This window comes from Phaseolus vulgaris, chromosome 10, assembly GCF_051622355.1.
Source record: "Phaseolus vulgaris cultivar YP4 chromosome 10, ASM5162235v1, whole genome shotgun sequence".
NCBI classification, from domain to species: Eukaryota; Viridiplantae; Streptophyta; class Magnoliopsida; order Fabales; family Fabaceae; genus Phaseolus; species Phaseolus vulgaris.
Window position 1 is genome coordinate 37,886,392 of NC_143507.1, and position 21,359 is coordinate 37,907,750.

General features: G+C 33.1%; 1 protein-coding gene across 8 annotated transcripts; it reads right to left on the reverse strand.

Annotated features, from left to right (window-relative positions):
- Window positions 1-6,473: 6,473 nt before the first annotated feature.
- On the reverse strand, window positions 6,474-19,835 carry LOC137818602 (SKP1-like protein 21). 8 transcript variants are annotated; one of them, XR_016516349.1, is made up of 12 exons: window positions 19,194-19,555; window positions 19,010-19,094; window positions 17,905-18,243; window positions 16,726-16,950; window positions 16,412-16,603; window positions 16,215-16,325; window positions 14,826-14,904; window positions 13,863-13,966; window positions 13,559-13,725; window positions 8,544-8,671; window positions 7,765-7,857; window positions 6,474-6,866 (listed from the first exon to the last, which is right to left on the reverse strand). XR_016516349.1 is itself a non-coding variant. In XM_068622124.2 (10 exons), coding segments are annotated over exons 2-10 (1,044 nt in total). In that variant the 5' UTR covers window positions 17,941-18,243; window positions 19,554-19,818; the 3' UTR covers window positions 7,522-7,855. The 8 variants fall into 8 exon arrangements, 3 of the variants coding, with proteins under 3 accessions (XP_068478225.1, XP_090152701.1, XP_090152700.1); XR_011082101.2 differs by lacking the exon at window positions 19,010-19,094 and having other exon boundaries at window positions 19,554-19,835; XR_016516352.1 differs by lacking the exon at window positions 19,010-19,094 and having other exon boundaries at window positions 16,399-16,603; window positions 19,554-19,693.
- Window positions 19,836-21,359: the final 1,524 nt, after the last annotated feature.

Genomic DNA, 21,359 nt, shown 5'->3' on the forward strand with positions numbered 1-21,359 from the left:
CATAATACTTTAAAAATTACATTTTCAGAATAATAGTTAAAATTCAGCTTCTGAGTTGAATTGAGTTAAGTTAAATTCAGACCATAAAAAATCTCATCACCAAATATTTGTAATGTCTAATCCTTTTATTTATCAACTTCACCAGTCATGGATTAAGACAGGTTTAGTTTATTCAAGATTTATTTGAATTTAAATCCTATTTCCAGTTAGATCCCATAATATATAAGCGAATGGATTTATTGACATAATATATTAAATTTTAACATTGTATGTAATTAAGTTATATAAATAAAGAAGCTATGAGTGTATAATAAACTAAAGATATGAATAAAATGTAGTTATAAAAAGTTTTATTTATTAAATTAAATTAAATAATGAAATTGTTACAAAATGTTGGAAGTAAAAATATATTTTTAGAAAAACATATTAATATGCTTTCAGAAGAGTATATTATTAGTTGTGTAATAAGTATTTCCATAGTAGAAAAATAAAATAAGATTATCACAAGTTAATTTTATAGACAACTTATCGTTTGTCTAAAATTTGATTTTAAACTTTGCATAAGTTGATTTTAGTAGAGAAAAAAAAACTAATTTTATTTTGTATATTTGTTCTTCTAAAATTACTTATAAAAAAAGTGTATAAACACCAAAGTGAGCTCTCACAAATCAACAAATAACTTGATTCCACTCACAAAATATATTGAATCTAATTTCCAAAAGTCAAATATATTAAAATTAACTTCAAAACTGTGGTGTTAGAGAAAAATAGTGGATCATACACACATCATACGCAAAATTCTTCTTCCTTCATCTTAGTTTCTTCTAGCACCGCATATTTTAGAAAATACCAAGATATGAAAGAATATTTTCTGTTTTATTCAATATGTCTTTCATCTATAGCAATGATACATATATATAACCATAGCATTAGAACCGTACAGATTCTTTTTCTAACATAACATCTGTAATTAAGACTAATTATAGACCCATTAATAGTGATTATATTCCTATAATTAAGTCTAATTATAGACTCATTAATAGTGATTATATTCCTGTAATTAAGTCTAATAATAATTACAGGAATATAATGATTTTGTCCGGTAATACGGAGGCCATATAGAGACTTTTGAAGCTTGCACACTGCCCCTGGTTGAGATTCTTGGAAGCCAGGAGGGAGTTTCATATAAACCTCATCATCAAGATCACCATGGAGAAACGCATTGTGAACGTCCATCTGATGAAGCTCCCAATCTTTTGCGGCTGCTACTGCTAGAGTTGTGCGAATGGTTACCGTCTTTACGACAGGAGAAAACGTCTCGTTGTAATCCAAACCCTCCACTTGATGATTGCCAAGAATTACCAATCGAGCCTTGAATCTTTCAATTGTTCCATCCGAGTTGTATTTGATTTTGTAGATCCATTTACACCCAAGTGCCTTCTTTCCAGGAGGGAGAGCGGTGAGTTTCCAGGTGTCATTGAGTTCGAGAGCATGAATCTCCTGTGCCATAGCATCACGCCACCGGGGTTCTCGAACCGCTTGAGAAAAGAACAGGGGTTCCTGCTCGGTATGTAAAGAGGCAAGAAAACTTTGATGATGTTTAGAAAAGGAATCACAATTCACAAAATCATGTATAGGATACGAAACACCTGAGGATTCTGTTGAAGAAGGTGACGGAACAGAGGGGCTTGACGGTATCGTGGTGGCTGCGAAAAAATCGCGTAACCGTACGGAAGGCAGCTTCGCGCGATGCCATCGCCCAAGGGGAACCGCGGCCGTCAGCGGTGGTGAAGAAACCGACGGCGCCGTCTCCGTCGAACGCGGCGGTGGATCCGCGGGTAGCGTCGAGGCTTCTATACACAGATCGGAGTCGTTGATAGTGTGGTCGAAGTCATCTATGAGGGTAGCATCCTCCTTGGCTGGGATGGGAGATGCAATGGGTTGGTTGACGATGCATTCATCTAGGTTTGAGGAGGCAACTTCATGAAGAAAATGTGGGTCCGTTCCAGTTTCTAAAGAGTTGGCAATAATTGGGTTTTGCAATGGTGGTGCAGTGTCCATCTTTTTGGCTTCAAAATATGGAAATTTATTTTTGAAAAAATGTACATCACGAGAGACAAAGAAAGTTTCTGTTTCCAAATCAAATAATTTCCATCCTTTTTGGCCATATGGATACCCGACAAACACACATTTTCGGCTACGACTATCAAATTTATCCCGCTGCCTATGTTGATTATGAGCATAACATAATGAACCAAATACTCGTAAGTGCACGTAACTGGGTACACATCCATGGATCACTTCATAAGGGGGTTTTCCTTTTAGAATGGAGGATGGTGTGAGATTGATTAAGTAGCCTGCAGTCAAAACGCATTCCCCTCAAAATTTAATGGGAAGATTGCCTTGAAACCGTAATGACCGAGCAACATTCAGAATATGCCGATGCTTGCGTTCGACGCGTCCATTTTGTTGCGGGGTCCCGACACAGGAAGTTTGGTGAAAGATACCTTGTTGAATGAAATATTGTTTTAGACACATGAATTCGGTTCCATTGTCAGAGCGAACCATTTTAACACATTTGTTGTATTGCCTCTCAACGAGTGTGAAATTTTTTTTCAAAATCACTGATACCTCTGTTTTTTCTTTTAACAAATAGATCCAAACTGCCCGTGAACAATCATCCACAATTGTCAAAAAATATGAAGCACCACAAGATGAAGGAGTTTTATAAGGACCCCATAAGTCACAATGAATTAAATCAAAAATATTCAAAGCTTGATGCGCACTTAAGAAAAACTTATCTCTCATTTGTTTCGATTTTTCACAAACTTTATTCAACTCATCACGAGTACATTTCCCACTTATATCAGGAAGCATTTGCACAATCTTAAATGACGGATGTCCTAATCTTTGGTGCCAAAGTGCTAGTTGATTTTCCATCTTGACATGACATGCTTGAGTCTTCCGTACCCCACGATACCAATAAAACCCATCTTTCCGTTCACCTGCTCCAATCAGCGTCCTCGAAGTGCGATCATGTATAATACACAATTTATCAGTGAATGTTACAACACAATTTTCTTCATCCGTCAATTGAGGTACTAAAAGTAAATTGCATTTTAATTTGGGAACATAAAGGACATTTTTCAATTCAAGTCCTTCTTCAAGAGTCACTGTTCCCTGTTCGCAAGCTAGAACACGTTCACCATCGGGTAACCCTACGGGGCACCCTTGTATAGTTTCCTTTTCACTCAAATTTTCCAGTGACCCGGTCATATGGTTTGATGCCCCACTGTCAATAATCCACAAACCCCAAATGCTCTTACCAGTCATTTTCTCTGATTCATTTGATTTTTGTTTGCTGATCATATCAACCAGTACCTTCCATTGTTCATTGGTTAGACCTGCCATCTCAAGTTTCTTGTCGTCATTGTTGGCTTGATTGTTGCTTCCACTAGCGTGTGCCACATTTGCACGTGTCGGGTTACCTTTGTTTCGCATCCCTTGACGTCCCCTGCCGTTCCATTTGTCTTCACTTTTTGGTCTGTCACCCCACCATTCGGGATATCCGATCAATTGGAAGCATCCCTTCATGTCGTGACCATTTTTACCGCAATGACTGCACGTCATTAATTTTTCTACCATATCTCCACGCCCTTTTTCTTTGTAGTTGGCCTGCATCGCGAGACCCACGACCAACCCCTTTCTTCCGTTGATTTGGCCATCATTCTCACTCTTTCTTCTTGTACCAACATAGCATATACGCGGTTCAAAGACGACAATGGGTCTGAGGCCAGAATGTTTGATCTTACTGTCCCGTAGCTTGCGTCATCCAACCCCATAAGGAGTTGATGAACCTTCTCCTCCTCCCTTCGTTTTTTCAACTGAGCACCAATCCCACACTTGCATCCACCACACGTACAAGATGGAATTTTGTCACTGTTAGCAAGCTCATCCCAAAGGACCTTCAATTTTCCAAAGTAAGTTGCCACCACCATTCCCTCCTGCTTGCATCTTGACAAGTCCGACCTTAGTTGTTGAATTCTAGGTCCATTCACGACCGAGAATCTTTCTTTAATGTCTTCCCACAAGTTATGTGCAGTCTCAGCATATGGTTCAATGGTGTTTAGAATCCAAGAGACAATCATGGACTGCACGGTCCACCAATCTTCAAGGTCGGGTGCCTCATCCTCTGGTTGGATATGTGTTCCATCAATGAAGCCCCATTTTCTCCGGGCACGAAGCGAGATCTTTACTGCTCTTGCCCATTCGTCGTAATTTTATCCGCGCAATTGGACTTGCGTGATTATGTTTTCGGGATTGTCACTCGCGTTGAGATCATAAGCACCTCCTCCTTCGTGCTCTGCTTTGTTGGCATTCTTTTCTGGTGCATCTGTCATGGTTGTGCACCGTTGCCTTTGCTTTGTGTTTGTCGGGTATCAGAGTTTTGTGCTCTGATACATGAAAGAATATTTTCTGTTTTATTCAATCTGTCTTTCATCTATAGCAATGATATATATATATATATATATATATATATATATATATATATATATATATAACCATAGCATTAGAACGTACAGAACTGTACAGATTCTTTTTCTAACATAACATCTGTAATTAAGACTAATTATAGACCCATTAATAGTGATTATATTCCTATAATTAAGTCTAATTATAGACTCATTAATAGTGATTATATTCCTGTAATTAAGTCTAATAATAATTACAGGAATATAATGATTTTGTCCGATAATATTCCTTCATCTCTTAGTTTCTTCTGGCACCGCATATTTTAGAAAATACCCAAATTATCCATTTTGAATTCTATACTTCAGGAAATTTTACGTTTTAAATTGTAGAATTTAAAATATAAAATTTGTATTTTAATTTGTTCAATCTAAAATACAAATTTATATTTCAAATTATACAATTTAGAATATAAATTCTGATGTGTATTCCAAATTCAAAATACAAGATATTTCAGATTATATAATATATTTCAGATTATACAATTATGAATTTTCAAATTCTAGAATTCAAAATACAAATATAAGGGAAAGATGAATGCTGATGAAGAGCCTAAAATTATCTTTATCGATGGAGGTGTAGGAAGAATTTCCCCACATCATAACTTCATTTTGTTCATAGTTCACCCTAGAGCTTTTTCTTCCTGCGCCCTTAGAATTACTAACTACAGTCTCACATTTAGAGAAAATATATATTTTTCTGATATAAATCATAACTTAAAATATTACCTAGATAACACTCTTTTAACTTTATTTAACAAAATGAACCTAATTATTGTATACTTATAAAATTTGTCTTCTCATGAATTAATTTTCTACCTGTTAACATTTTCGTTTGTAACATCCATCCTTCTGAAAATCGGTCCCTCCCTTATAAGCCAATTTCCGGGCAAGTTTTTTTTTATATATATATTTAGTAAATTTAATAAAAATATAGAAATAAAATTATAAAATTAATAATAATAATTTTATAAATATTTAATAATATATTGAAAAAGTAAAATTACTTAAATTAAATATGAAAAAAAAGAATGTTATAAAATCAATTATAAAATTTTCAAATGATTAAACATTTCTATATAAAGGTAAAATTAAAATTTAAAAAATATATAATTATTTATAGTTTTTATCTAATAATTATTTAATATAATATTTATTTTAAATATTTATTGAAGTATAATAATACATTTATGACAAAATATTTGGATAACTAATTTAAATGATACATGTACCATTTGTATTTGATTAAAAAAATTAAATATTTTGTGAACATTAATTGAAATTAAATTTATTTTACATTGTGCATGGAGAGAAAGCACATGAAATTGACACATAAAAAATATAATCTAAATCAAACACATTATGTCACGGATCATCTTCTTAGGTGTTCCCTGACTAAATCTTTGGTTTAGATAATCCAGAATAATATTCTTAATTAAGTAATGTAAAATAAGGTAATTTTTAATCTTAAATTACATAATTTAGAATGAGTTATCTAAAATATATTGTATAATACGAAAATGTAGTTAATCATGTATTCTGAAATTTAGTTTTAAAATGTGATAACAGGATTAGGGGTGGTCATTTCTTATTATGGGATGGAAGAAGAAATTATGAAATTAAAGGAGAAAAAACTTATTTTGATATAGGGTACCCTAAAAATCCGCAGATTAAACCATTTAATGGGACCTAGAATAAAAAAACTCATACTAAAAAATGCAACCATGCATTTCACAGCCAAAATAATTCAAATTTAAATTCAAATTTTGAATTGTACTTTTCCAATTCCTAAACTTTATATTGTAATTCAGATTGTATCTTTTTAGAAAGTGTAGGGATTTTAAGGTTATTGTAAAGTAGACACTTTTAAATTTCCAAAAATATTCTTCATTCTGTTATAGAAAAGCATAAGAGATTATTGTGATCCGAAAATAAAACTCAGAATAAAGTTCAAAAATCAAAATTCCATTACTAAAAATTGTTCCAGAAAAAAAATCCGGAATGTATTTTTTTCTGCAGCCCCATTTTACTTAAAAGTAATTGCCTTTTATATTTTGGATTGTCTTTTCAAAATAGACATTCTTGGAAAGAAGCTTTCCAAACAGTCCATTCCAAAAATCTTCTGAAAACACCATTTCAGAGAATCTGTGAACATATTCCATATTGAAACTAAAAAACTAACCAAAATAGAGATACATAACACTCTTCCAATGAAACACAGTGGCCAGTAAAACTTTGCTTATCATCTGATGAGAAGGATGTTGGAGATGAAGGAAGAAGTCAAACTGGAAAAGGGTTTTCTGATCTTGGAGATGAGGATGCAGGCTGAGGAATCAACTGCCATTTGTATGTCATGAACAAAAAATAAAGGATTTGGTTACTTTAAAATTTCTTGCTCAATCTACAAGAATGCATAAAAGAGTATCTCCACAAATAAAACTGGTGGACAAGTAAACATTTTACTTTTGGCAGGTTAATTCTTACCTTCTGTATTCCTTTTTCCCTCTGTAAACACATTCTTACTTCTGATTGTAGGTTTTTAATGGAAAACAGACACAGTGGTGGCCAAATAATTCTATTATGTCAAGTATCAACAAATTCACTGCCTTATTTCAACTAAGCAATGTGTTCAATGTAACAACAAATAGAAAGGAAAATGGATAGCACATACATAAACTACACAACCAAGAGAGTAAACCCAGATTCAGTGTTTGAGATGAGAGATTGAGAATGAGTAATCTAATTATCTTCCAAGTTTCTCTACTTTTTACTGTCCCAAACATTGCATTATTTGCAGGGTAGTTAAAACAATAGTTATAAATCATATTTCAATATTTTCTCACTAACTGGATAAAAAGTATTAAATGTTTTTTCATTTAATTCTTTCTAAAGATTAACAAGATAACATTATTTGCAAATTACAATGAACATTTAAAAATCACATGGTTTAAGTTGCTAAACCGAGTTTCATGTAAGTGAATTTTACTCACAATGAAGTTAAGATTAATTCTTATCCCACACCAAATATCTTGACAGAAAATCAATGTATTCATACAAATGAAAGTGCAAAACTGCGAAGGCACAAAAATAAAGATATACTATTCCATACAAACTAAGAGATTGTTTTTATTTGACCTTAAAGTACAAGAGAGTCCCCAGAATAAAATTACCACCAAAAATGAACTGCAAAGAATAGAATAAAACAAAGGAAATGCAAAAAAGAAAAACAACTGACATGCAAAACTTTTCTTGCGCTTGCCAGCATCTCTCAAAATTGTTGAAGCCTCTGGTAAGGATTCATTTCCATAATTCCATTCTAAGTTCAGTCCTGAAGAGAGAAAGAGAGATTCAGTGAGTTGTGAATAATACTACAAGAGTTGAAAAATGAATGAATTTGGAGTAAATTTTCTTTTTCTTTTACGAAAAGAAATAAACTAGCTTAACAAGTGGATTTTTTTAAATAAATTACAGCATTTAATGTATCACTTAGGAATGCATCCCCGCCATGAATTCTAACAAAAGCTTTTGTTTATTGATTTCTTAATCATTAGCAAAACCCATCACAAACATTGAATGAATTCAAGCACAATTCATATAAAAACAAAACATACAAAACTACTAAACTATCTAAAGTTGAGATCAATATTAATTGTTAGGATATGGCACCTACAATTGACACCCTGCCCATTGATTAGCTAACAGACAAACAAGCATCACCAAGTATATAGAACAAGAAAATAAATATTGGAAAACAGTAAAACTAAAATCATGTCATCACACTAATAAAAAATGATGAAGATGTAAAAAAGAAACAAGAGTGAGATTCAAAATCAAAGGGAAATAGTGAACTGAAGACCCAAAATATATATAAATGACCTAACTTTCCAAGCAATACTAAATAAAAGTGGACAAAGGAAAATAAAAGAAAATGTTTTAGCACAAATTATTTTTGAAGTTCAGCTTGAAAACTATAGTGGATGAGAGAAAATACTGCAACAAAGGGTGAAAACATACAAGCATGTCGCCTTAAAAACCCATCTGTAGTGAAAAGCATCGTCTTCCGTTCTTGCCCTGAAGATAAAAGTTCTTGCATTCTTTCTGGCCAGTCAGAATTTAATCTTCGGGCAAAATCTTCCACTTCCCTGCATCAGATGATACGATGCAGATAAAATTTTAGTGTGCATCATGTCATCATCTTAAAAGAAATCTAGTGTAACAACCACACAAACATATCTTTATATTAAAGAGATATCTTAGGTTACTAAAATGGAATGTTAAAAAATACGGAAGGTAAATAAAGAGTGTCATAAACATTGCCAAATAGGACTAAAGTGTTCAGATATCATAGGTTTCACTCTGTTATGATAATTTCTAACAGGGGGAGGTATGATTTGTATTCAAAAAGCAAAGAAGAAAAATCCAGGAGCAAAACTCCCCGAAGTCACAGAAGATCTTTGGACTCCAATTTATCATATTTGCCCCCTGTAACAGAATTCTCTCTTCTCTAACTATCTCTCCAAAAAATAGGTAATTCTAAATAGACAAAATTGTCATTTTGGGCCTGAGTATAGACCTTAAAAGACTTCTCCAAATTGTGCTGATTCCTATAAATACCACCTTCTCTAAAATCCGCCTTGTTCTCAAGGCAGAAAGTGGGAAATTTATTTTGAATGCAAGTAGCAAGCTACCTTGATGCTTCTTCCACTGGCAGGGACGACCAAAAGATCAGCCATTCCACCACTGTGGAACCGTGGCGTCGAATCTCTCTAGTTGCTAAGAATAAGATAGCCTTTTGTGTGGAAGGTTCCACTTCACCAATCTCTACCCATTTGGGGAAAAAAAAGTCTGCAAAACCACTCTTCAAGGAATTTTGAGCTGAGAAAATGGAAAATGGTATGAATTCGAGCTGTGATGGTGATGACTGTAACTTATAGGCCACATTTCCAATGCAGAACACCATCTGGAAGGGGCCAGATTAGTGTGGAATAGCTTGGGACAGATATGGCAAACAAAAGATTGTTGCCTTTGGGGTCTGACTTTGCATACTTAATAGTTTGCTTGCTAGGAGAATGCTGCAAATGAAATTTCAATTGACTAAGAGCTTCGTCTCAGTAAAGCAACACCACACTTGTAGATTCCTATTTTGCCCTCTTGTTACTGTATCATGAAATTTAGTTAACACTGAAATAAAAAAAGTAGGAAGACAACGTGAGATGCCTGTTAAAAACAATCAACCCTCACAATAAACATAACTCGGCATGGAAGTTGGATAGGGCTGTATCTCATTAAAGATGTATCTCAACCTAGGATGTTCTATACCTCATCCCGTAGTTTCGGAAATGGACGCAATACAGACTAATGGAAATGGTATTAAGCGATAGAGGATAAGCTACTTTATTTTCTAGCCCTGGTTTATAACCTAGAGTTGGAAGTCTATTAGTTTGGGTAACCAACTATGAAGCACAAACACAAACACAACATGGCAACACTATTGATCTCCCAAATGCAGGACACGACAACACAGGTATACATGTACATATACATGCATACATAGTGGCAGATCTTCAGTAAATATTTTGCTGGTGCCAAAATAGATGTACAAAATTTTTGGAGTGCCAAATATATAAAAATACTAAAACTAAAAATATATTTTTATTCATATATTAATTTATATATGAGCAAAAAAAATTGGGAGGCCGAGGCCCACCTCACTCCCAACAAAGCTCCACCACTACACACACACACTCATATATATATTGATCATCATCGTGAATTATTTAATACATTCAAAATCATCTAAAAAATACCTAGTCAAATATAACAAATTGTTGCCTAAAACAAAAAGGATATAATTCATTCATCTAACATGCAAAAAAGTGAGAAGAGGATCTAATTCATTTAAGACATTTCACCCTTTTGTCATCTCTAAAAAAAACACCCTCTAGATTAGGTTCATCTAAAGACAAGTTAACCAAAATCATCTCCACCTACATCCACACTTTTGTCTCCTCTTCATGATATTGTGAAGTATTCCTTGAAAGAAGTTAAAGATTGTCACAAACAACTACCAAATCTTCCACTCTATGTGGTGCCATCTTGTTTCTCTTGAGAAAATGGATAAATGAATAAGTACTCTAATTTCTTTCATAGCGTGAAGATGAACAAGGTTGTTCAAGTAACTAAAGGGCAACCTTTTCAAGTATTGGAGCACTAATACCATGAACAAGACACCATGTTTTCGGATTCATGTTATGCCTATATCACTCAATGAATCAAGATCATCTAAACATTCTCTTCCATATGATAAGTTAGCAAACTCTATATTCACTCGTCTCCTGCATTCATATCAAGAAATAATCTCCTAAAGCATTTAGCAAGTTCAATGTCTCGATGTGGAGGAACTCAATTACAATCTTAACTAAGCCACAGACGACTATAATACATATAATTAAAAAAAAAACAAATATATATATAGCATAGCCTTATCCTCCATTACGTAATCCTAAAAAATATATAAATAAAAGTTAATCACCTTGGATTTAAAGAATAAGCTAAACAATGAAGAGGCATGTCACTCTTAGACTAACAAATATGGAATTAACCACTTCATAAAAGATTGAACCTTCACTTTCTTCCTCTTTCACAATCATATATGGCCTTCTTCACCTTTCCATTCATTGAAACTCACATTTCATACACTAGGTGAAGAGAAGATGCTTCCTTATCAGTTCGGCGAAGAACATCATAGATTGGTGTAATAAAAAAAACGTCTGTAATCCACCTTATCCCACCAATTATCATCTTGGTAAACAACATTTTCTTTTTAATTCTTAGTTGCACATATGTTCCTCAAAGTAAGATTTAGTATATGAACAACACATGGAATCCAATAAATAGATTGAAATTTGGCTTCAATCTGCTACTTTACAAACAACAACAATATTTGTCGCCACTTGCACGGCATTTGATGATCCAAAATCCATAGTTTTCTCTGTTTGTATGCTTGGCAATGAATCCCTTGTGTTTACCTAATTTGGACAATCTATAACTTTTAGAAACATGTGTCCGTTCTCCATGATAGCCATGAAATTAATGAGGGATCTTCTTTGAGGATAACTCCATCCATCACAAGCAATGCTCACACCCTTTTGGCTCCATGAATTTTTAATTGGCTGTAACAATTTCTCTACAAGATTCATCTCATTTTGAAGTAATATTGTCCTCCATTTATTATAATGGGAAGGTTGGTAACCACTAAGATAATTGTTGGCAAAGAATAGTAAATGCTTTCCTTATAGCAAGGATTTCTTGCTAAATGAAATGGCAAGCCTAAGAAGACTAAAATGTTCTAGAAATTTCATAGTCAAGGTGTTCTCTACCTTGCATATTAAATGCAACATTTATAGTCTTACTCTTACCGAGATAAACCACCATTTATAGGCAAATTATATAAGGCCCTCTAAATTCCGCATTAATCTTCAGTAAGTAACCTTTAATTCCCACTAATGTTGTCTTTATATCCCACAAAATGCATCATTATTACAAGATTGACCTTCTTGTAGTGTTTTTTTATCTTTCCATGTGACCATTCAACCACCCCTTAATTAAAAACATAATAAAAATTACAAAGAAAACCCAAAATTATACTGACCCCCTAAATATCATATCATTCCCTCCTTCAAGGACATTTGTCATCAAATGCCATAAGTATACTTCCTCCAAGAGAAACATAATCCCAGGATCAAAGATCATCCTTTTATTAGTTTTTCACTCCATAACTGGAATCCTTGCAAACATTATTGATTGATTGATAGCAAATGATGTGTTGTTGAGACATCTCATGAAAAATTCTTCTTCACATTGTTGAATGGACAAAACAATATTTGCATGATCATAAAAAGTATATTTATTACTATTTTTCCCCTTTTGTTGGCAATTTCTTTTTTGTTTCTTTCTCCTTTTCTCTTTTCTTCTATATTTTTTTCTTGAATTTCTTTTTCAACTTTTTTTCTTTTATTTCTTTTTCTCTCAACTCCTTCTCTTTAATTTATTTTTCTCTCAACTCCTCTTTTATTTATTTTTCTCTCAACTCCTTGTCTACTATTTCTTTTTTCTCTCAACTCCTCTTTTATTTCTTTTCCTTCACTAATTTTCTTTCTTACCAACTCTCTCCTTTTCTTTTTCTCCATCTCTCTCTCATCAAAATTACAACATGTCTTTTCCAATACTTACCAAACATTTTCTCTTTATCTCTATATCTTTGCTTTTTCTTTTTTGTCCTTGTCTCCTCAAAGTTCTCTGTCAATTTTCTCTCCATTTGTGAAACAAAAATTATCAACAAACAATTTGTGATATGCATTGAGTTGAGAAGAAACTTTAGCACTAGGACCTGTCATAAGTCCCAAAAATAATGAAAAGTAAAATAAAATCTCACTAAATATTGAGATCCACGAAGAACGGAGATTATAAACGACGACACACCACCACGGTCGAAACAGAGACGAGAACAATCAGAGCAGAGACGCAAGAGGCGACCATGAAAGAGAGAAAGCGACCACTAATGCCACCATGATCGAAACAGAGATGCACCACCACGAAGAACAACAAACCCTAATGTGAGAAAGGTGAGTTTGTTTGATTTTGGGTTCAGAAACGGGTCACTTTGGGTTTAAAGAAAAAACCCTTTGAACTCGCCAACTCAATTGGAGACTCGCGAGTTCAACCAAGTTTAGTGTGAATTTACTGAGTTTACTCCACAAACGAGTTTGCTTCCAAGTTAACTCGTCTAGGGCAAGTGGGAATGTAAAGTAAAACAAGTTAACAAGTTAACTTGCGAGTTTGATAACCATGTGTATATGCAATAGTTCATATTAGACATTCAGCAATGTGGCTGACTAGGCAGAATAAAAGTTATTGACTTGCAAGAGCAAGAACAAATATGCCAAGGACAATAATACCAACCATAAAAATACAATAGATTTTAAAAATAATACAGTAGTATAAAACATTCCGTCAGAAAATAATGCCACCTGTCAATCTTTTCTTTTAAAGCAGGATCAATCTCATCATCCATATCACCATCATCAAACTCAGGCTTAGAAGTAAAAGCATCATCCTCTGCATCATGTAAATGGGAGGTCTCACTTATTCTCTCAGCTTCAGAACTTTGGTGTCTGATATCATGACCATTTGCCTCCTATTGTATGAAAAAATTAAGGCAATAAACACTTCAACATTTGGTTGAGCAGACCATAACCTTGTTTGTTCAAAAATTGATCTAGTGCTAAATAATTCAATGATGTATACGTTATACAGCAGAACATTTAAAACAACCTTCTTGTTCAGTTCAGATGCCTCCTTCAAAGAAGAGTTCTTCTGTTGCTCTTTTTTCCTCCGGTTCTTTTTTTTATTCTTTGAAGTTTTAACTCCCTTTGGATCTGTGACAAAATTCTTCACCTCCAGTAAGAAATTCAAAAGGGGACAGAAGAAAAATATAAAAGGGCTATAGCTCTCAAACAAATACTCCCTAAAAGCATCTCAAAAAATAATTTCAAAAAGTAATTAGTAACTAACTACAACACAAATACCAAAAATCATAAAAAAATCTCGTCCTAAATGATGTGACAAAATAGTGCACTTTCACAACATTAACGAAATGTGGCACTAAGAAAATAAAAAAATACACCTATAAAGACAAAAGGAAATTCTATCTGTAGATAACTTTACTTATTTGTTTTTCTGATTAAAATGATTTAAAAACAATATTCACAGCAATTCCATAAACTTAAGAAGTCAAAGTTTGAATCCATGTTTAAGTATTTCTTATATCAATTTACATGAAATTTAGTTGAAGGGTAAAAGAAGCTAGTCAAGCTCATACAGAGAAGGAGACAGATGTAGTAGTCTTCTTGTCAATACTACTTCAGTTTGGCTAACACTACTTCAGTTTGGCTGTCATAAACTTTGTTGGAGTAGCAAGAATTTATCATCTAAAAATGCTGCCCAGATATTCTCAAATATAGAGTGTCATCATATTTACCTACACCACAGACCACCATACTTAACATCTGTGCATCCTAGCATTCAGAATTACATTGTCAATATGAAGAAACATATGCCCAATTGGATAATGGCCCAAACCAATCCATAAGCTCATCTAATGGTTCACAAGGGCCTTCTTATGACCAATGAGGTGCAAACCAATTAGGAATGAGATAAGTATACATTTAATCAATCAATAGACAAAAAAAATGAAGTGAAAACAAAAGATAAGGAGGATTAATATGTTTAATTTACCTCCATCCTTTCCATTGATAAAAGACAATAGGTCGTCAACTGAACGATCATCCACATGTTCTTCTTCAACTTCAACATTCTGAAACATGAAAACAGATTATTTAAATCAAGCTTATCTACAATTTAGGAATAAAAATTAAGCAAGAACACAAGCACCAGTGTTGTCAAAGGTTGGTGGTGCATCTTTGAAATAGAAGAAACAAATAACACGTTATCTTTCATAGCTTTAGTAGAGGCAAAAAATTTGTCACACTATGCAACCTATGCTCACTTCTATGGATTTGTTTGGAGAGAAACAACAATATTTTTAAATTTTAATCTATTATGGCACAACACTAGGTATAGGGCAAGATAAGGCAAGTGGTGTGGTTTGAGCATCGCAGCAGATTTTCCTTTTTCTTCCTTTTTTTTCATTTTTAGCTGATGATGATTGTTTATTGTCCTTTCTCTTTACAACTTTGGGTTTAAATACAACTTTAATCCCTATAACTTACTTCAGTTTTGGTTTAAGTCCCTATACTTCGAAAGTGTAGTTTTAGGTCTATAGTTTCAAAATTTAGGTTACAAATACAGTTCATACTAATAGCAATACGCCAAAACACCTGCCCTACAAGATGCACCATTTCAATCAATGTTTGTTATATTAGATGAAGTAACACCTAAAGATAAAGTCATAGGAACCAAAACCTAAACTAGTAAAACTATAAGGATCAAAAACCAAACTTTTAAACTATAAGGATCATACCCAAATCAAGGTAAAGTATAAGAACCAAAAATGTTTTAAAACATAAATTTTCTCTTCACATTTATGAAACTCTTTCAACAAAATAAATTTACATTTCTCCAACATTGCTAGCTTTGTTTCAAAAATGATACAATGCAATCTCATAAAACTATGCAAGCTAATGCAATAAAATAAACCACTAGCAACGCTGATCAGCACAGTTCTGAAATAGAAGTTCAAACACATCTACCTAATTAAAAATTATGGTTAAACAAGTTTTTAGTGCTTCCAAAACTTTTTTTTATGCCTTACATTCAATAAATATGTTAATTAGGTCCCGAGATCAGTTTTGTTACTTTTAAATTAACACTAATGGCATGTAATCACCCAATCAATCATTTGCAGGTATGTTGACATATGACATTGCCAAAATTAACATATTAACACCATTAATTTGAAAGTAACACAGTAACTGTTCGGACCAAACTAAAATATTCACTAAATGTTGGGTCTCGAAAACACTGCAAATTTTGGAGCACTACTCTCAATAGGGGCCAATTTTGGAGGTACCAAAAACTTATTTAACCCTAAGGAACAAGGGCTACAAGTGACATTGACAGAATGGCATAAAATTTGTCAAAGATAAAGAAACAATTTGGAGGCACCTTTAACCTTTCGCGCTCTCTTAGTTCTTTTCTCTTTTTGGCATACAAACGATTCAAAAGCCTGATCCTTGGATCAGCAGTTATATTTCTCAATGGCTCCAACTTTTCTTCCTGGGTCAAAAGAATGAGTGAGAAATGAAAATAGAAAATCCAAGATAATATAATTGGCATACAGAGTTCTCACAAGCACCAGACACCTCTGTAAGATCATCAGGCAAATGAAATATATCACGTATCTCCTCTGGCGTCTTCCCTTCAATTATTCGAGCAAGTGCACGGCTGGTTAGATCAACCAACGGTTTTAACTGAAGGCTGTCTGCAGCAGATGTCAATTCACAAAGCCTCTCTGTGTCTATCCTAACAAACTTCTCGTCATAAGATTTACGTTCCTATATAAAAGAACAATCCCTAAGTCAAACACTTCACACATTTATAGTTCAGACTGGGAATTGTCTTGTCAGGTATAAAGATAGTAACTAAGTAAGAGCATTGAAAAAAAAAGAAGTCAAACCTTGTTTGACCGGCCTGGTACTTGATGAAAACGACAATAATCAAGAATTAAGCTCAACATGGAAGGACTGACTTGTTGAGGAAGACATATTGCACAATTCTTGGAAGATCCCATGCCTTTTTGTATTATTTCTTGACATATAAGTGGGCAAAACATTGCAATTTCTTGTTCCACTTGTTGGATTGAATCGTCTGAAGTCTGAAGCCAGACATAAGGCTTCATCATCTGAAAATACAAAAAAGCATCAGAATAGTTTCAGTCTCAACTTAAGAAAGTAACCAATGCCAGGTTTTGATTCTCTGGTAGGGAAGTTTAACTGGAGTAAATTAAAGAATAACATTTTTTATTCTCCAGAAAAAATAGAAAAATTGGAATACAAAAGCTATTAAAGAGACTATCTGTCTAAGCTAAATGAATTCAGTGATTCAAGGAGAAGATCATGCACAGAATTTAATGAGCCACATGCAAGACTAATGCTTTCAAAGAATATCTAATGGTTTAAAAGAATATCTAGAAAGAGAGATTCACCCCTGAAACTCCCTGGTATTTAATTGATGGGTGATGCATGCACACACTGTTCAATTTTGAATCCGCAACCCCTTCCCAACAATCTCCATTGTCAGAGATTGAGGAGAAAACTACACCAGAGAGTCATTTCAATGCTAAAACAACTCATTAAAACTGAAAACTCAAAGGCAGCTTCTATTCACATAATCAAAATTTCACATCAAATAAACACAGTTTCAAATGCAATATTTGAGAGGGTGCTGGGATTCAGCAATGTACAGAAAAAAATGGCAGTTAACTTATAAAAAGGACATGTATGTTTTGCACACACAAAAAAACTTAAAAGGGAAAAGAACCTCCGTATTGATTATTTTGAAAGAGTTACGAGCTTCTCTTTACAGCATCCATATATAGACTACAGAAAATCAGTTACTAAAACCTATCGAAATTATTGAACATAGAGTAATTCCAATAATGTATTGAATATTACAGGAAAATTAGAAATGGATTAACAGATGGTATAGAAGATAGCTGGTAAATAAAGGTCAAAGCAATAGGTTAACAATTCAACCAAAAGCAAACAGGCAACAGCACAACTCAAATGAAACATTGGGCCATAACTTAAATGGTTGAAGAAAAAATAAATATTCCTTTATACAAAAGGTAGCATACCTCAGGTTTAATAACTGCCAAGTCAGTTTCTGACATCTGACAACAATTTGAAAAGAAAACAGGGACACTTGAAGTTTATTAATGGTGCAAGGGATTCCTGATTTTAAAAATAAACTTCAAACCCAAACAAGCACTTAATATTTCCACCGGTCAAAGGAATTCTTCAATCAGGATGTTGTTACTCGAGCTACATGATTCAAATGCACAAGATCCATGGGAGAATTTGCAGTGTTACACAGATCTCTATCACAAAATTTCAACCAGTATGTAAAATAGGTGTGAACTTTCCAAATAGCACAACGCGGATTGATTTGGTATGTCTCAAATTCAAAATGAGAGCTGCAAAGTTAAGGATAAGAAATCAATAACTGCAGCAGATGACAAAATAGACATGAAGGGCAAACAAATATATACTATTCCAATATTAAGCATGGCCAAAATACAAGCATTAGCATATTGTATATGTTAAGACTACATAAATTGAAGGAAATGATAGACTTTCTACAACTTTCTACTTAAAATTTTGTGATCGAAGTAAGTCAACACCATAGCTTTGTGTAGATACACCAAATGCATACATAATACAATTGTTTAATTTCATAAACTTGTAATAGTGTAGAATTGTTTAATTCTTCCTAAGAAGTGCTTTCTAAGTTACTTGTTTCACTCAAGCTCTATTATTAATATCTACGGACAATTGAACATTAAGAATTAGTGAACCATCATCACAGAAACGTCCTATATTTAAAGTTTATAGTAAAAACTAGCGTATGATGCCCACCCACCCTTTTATTTTCAGACAACCAAACAAATATTAAATAGCTATTTACACCTATCTTCGCCTGAATTGTTGTAGGAAGATTTACAGGATTATGCTAAAAAACTCATACTTGAAACTTCGACACCAGACATCACTATCAAACCTATAGTTAACATACATTAGCTAGGCTCAAGCAGCATCTTGAACCAATATCAAAGAATCAGCCTCTCAAGTAAGGTTTTCACTTCTCAGAACACCTCTAGCAAACTACTTAAAACTAAATGGCTAGTTCTTACTTTAAAGAATTCAACAAATGTTAGATTAAAATTAAAAGTTTTTCTTTACCTTGCCTATAAACCCACTTCACTGATGACACTCAGTACCAAACCAGCTCTAATGCATACTTTCATGGCCTTATCCAACAAATATTCTTTTAAATTCACAACCAAGAAGAGAAAGGAAGTTAAGAAAATCAGCAGATAAATCATCTGTAACTCTATTACAATTTTTCAAAACAGAACTTACTAACCTAAAAATTGAGTGTTTTTATCAATATTTTTCAGAGCAAATCAGAAAACAAAAATATATCCTTTGGGGGAAGAAGGACATCCCAGCACACCACAGTACCACAACAAGACATGCGCATTCCCAAGCTCATCTTGAGGTGAGAAAGAACTTAACGTTATCATTTCAGAAACCTCCCAATCATCACACAAACTTCACAGCTAAGCAGAACAAATTAAAGGGATAAGAAAAAAACAACATAAGAGTGTGAAAGCATGCTTTTTTATTGAGAAAGAACACATTTTCAAGAAAACCCACAATTCTCTAAAACGAACTTAGGGGAATGAAACGCTCAAATCAAATGCAAGAAAGAAACCGTGTGTACCTGGGAAATGGATTTGCAGAGTGACAAAACGAAGGGAAAAAGAGACAAGGAGAAAAGAGAGGTAAGAAATTTTGTGACTGAGAAATTTTTCACTTTAGTGGTCTGTAGTTGGAATCGTTGTCAGTGTCAAAGGCAAAGTGAATCCGAACGATAGGGGCAAGCAAACGACACCGTTCGCAACTGAACCCGATTAGGTTTGGTTTTGGTATGTCAGGTTAAGGCCCCTTTCTAACAAGAAGTAGCTTCTTTCTTCCTGCACCCCGATGATTTTCCTATGCACCCTCTTTTGTTTTTAAAGAACACATAGTGCCCCTCTTTGTTTTATACTAATTAGAGCTTCTTCCTTCCTTCTCCATTTCTTGTGGCTTGTTTGAAGCATTGGTGGCATGAGTATTCGTGGAGTCAAAATTCACTATGGATTACATATCTATGTGTAGGTAAGTGTTTTTTTTATATATTTCAAAAAAAAAATGGAGAATTATAAAAGGTTAGTTTGAATAAGTACATTCATAATGTATTTTTTATTTATAAACTATATGATATAAAATAGAAAATTATGGTTTCAATTGTATAATTTGTAATTATATGTAAGATATTTTTTAAATTATATGATTAGATAGAAGCGTTCATTATTATAATTATGAATCACACAATTCAAAAATTATAATTAAACAATTCAAAAATTATAATTAATCAATTCTATAACACGTGATCAAATGTTATGATTAGCAATAAAATGATGAGTAGCAATTGTGGAACACATATAATTTTAAAGTGTTAAATTTAAATTTATTTTTTATGAATTTCAAAAATATTCTTTAGTAGTTATGGATGACATGTTCCAATATATATTGTAAATTACAGTTTGTATTTCAAATTTTGTTAGGGGAGGATGCATAATTGTCTTGATATTAACGTGTTATAATTTGTATGACAAAGTTGCAAATGAATGGGAGTTCTCAAATAAATTATTTGACGAAGTTGGTATATTTTATGATGTTGAGGGAATGACTAATTGTCAATTGTGATTCAATTATTGAAATAATTAAAAGGGATTGCATTCATGCATTTACAACATGAGGTAATACACATTTTTTCTATATTTATTTTCAAAATGAGAAAAAGTTATAGATAGTTATATTTAAATGTATTTGTGTAACTTTTTACTACACATGATGACTTACTGGAATACGTCAAATGGGTTACCTTTAAGTTTGAGTTTGTCATTGTCATAATGAGATCATATATAAAAAATGGTCAACCAGAAATAAAAACACGTGTTGTTAGGTTGTGAAAGAGCTGAACAAATATATACAATACAAACAGGATTTACAAATAGTTGTTATTGGATTAAGATAATGTGATTGTCCCTTAGAATTTGAGGAAAACTAGGGAACGACAATGGAGGATAGAGTGTGAAGTTATTTTATGGATGTCATGATCACGACTTGAAAGATATGTTAGTAGGTCATCCATATATGGACATGTTAACAACTAATGAGAAATTCATGCATGTGGAATGACGAAAAATTTGTTATAGCCTACAAGTATTATTTTGACATTGAAAGAGCACAATGAACAAAGTGTGACCACCATAAAGTTAGTATACAATACAATGTATGCATATCGAAGAAAAAAAATGGTCATAGTATCAAAATGGAACATCTAGTGAAGTTACTTGAGCATGACATGTATATTCATATTATAGGTCAATTGAAGGTTCGGGACATATCTGGATTTAATTTAATTACTCAATGCATTTAACATAGTATTGTTGATAGATAATACATACAAAACTAACACATA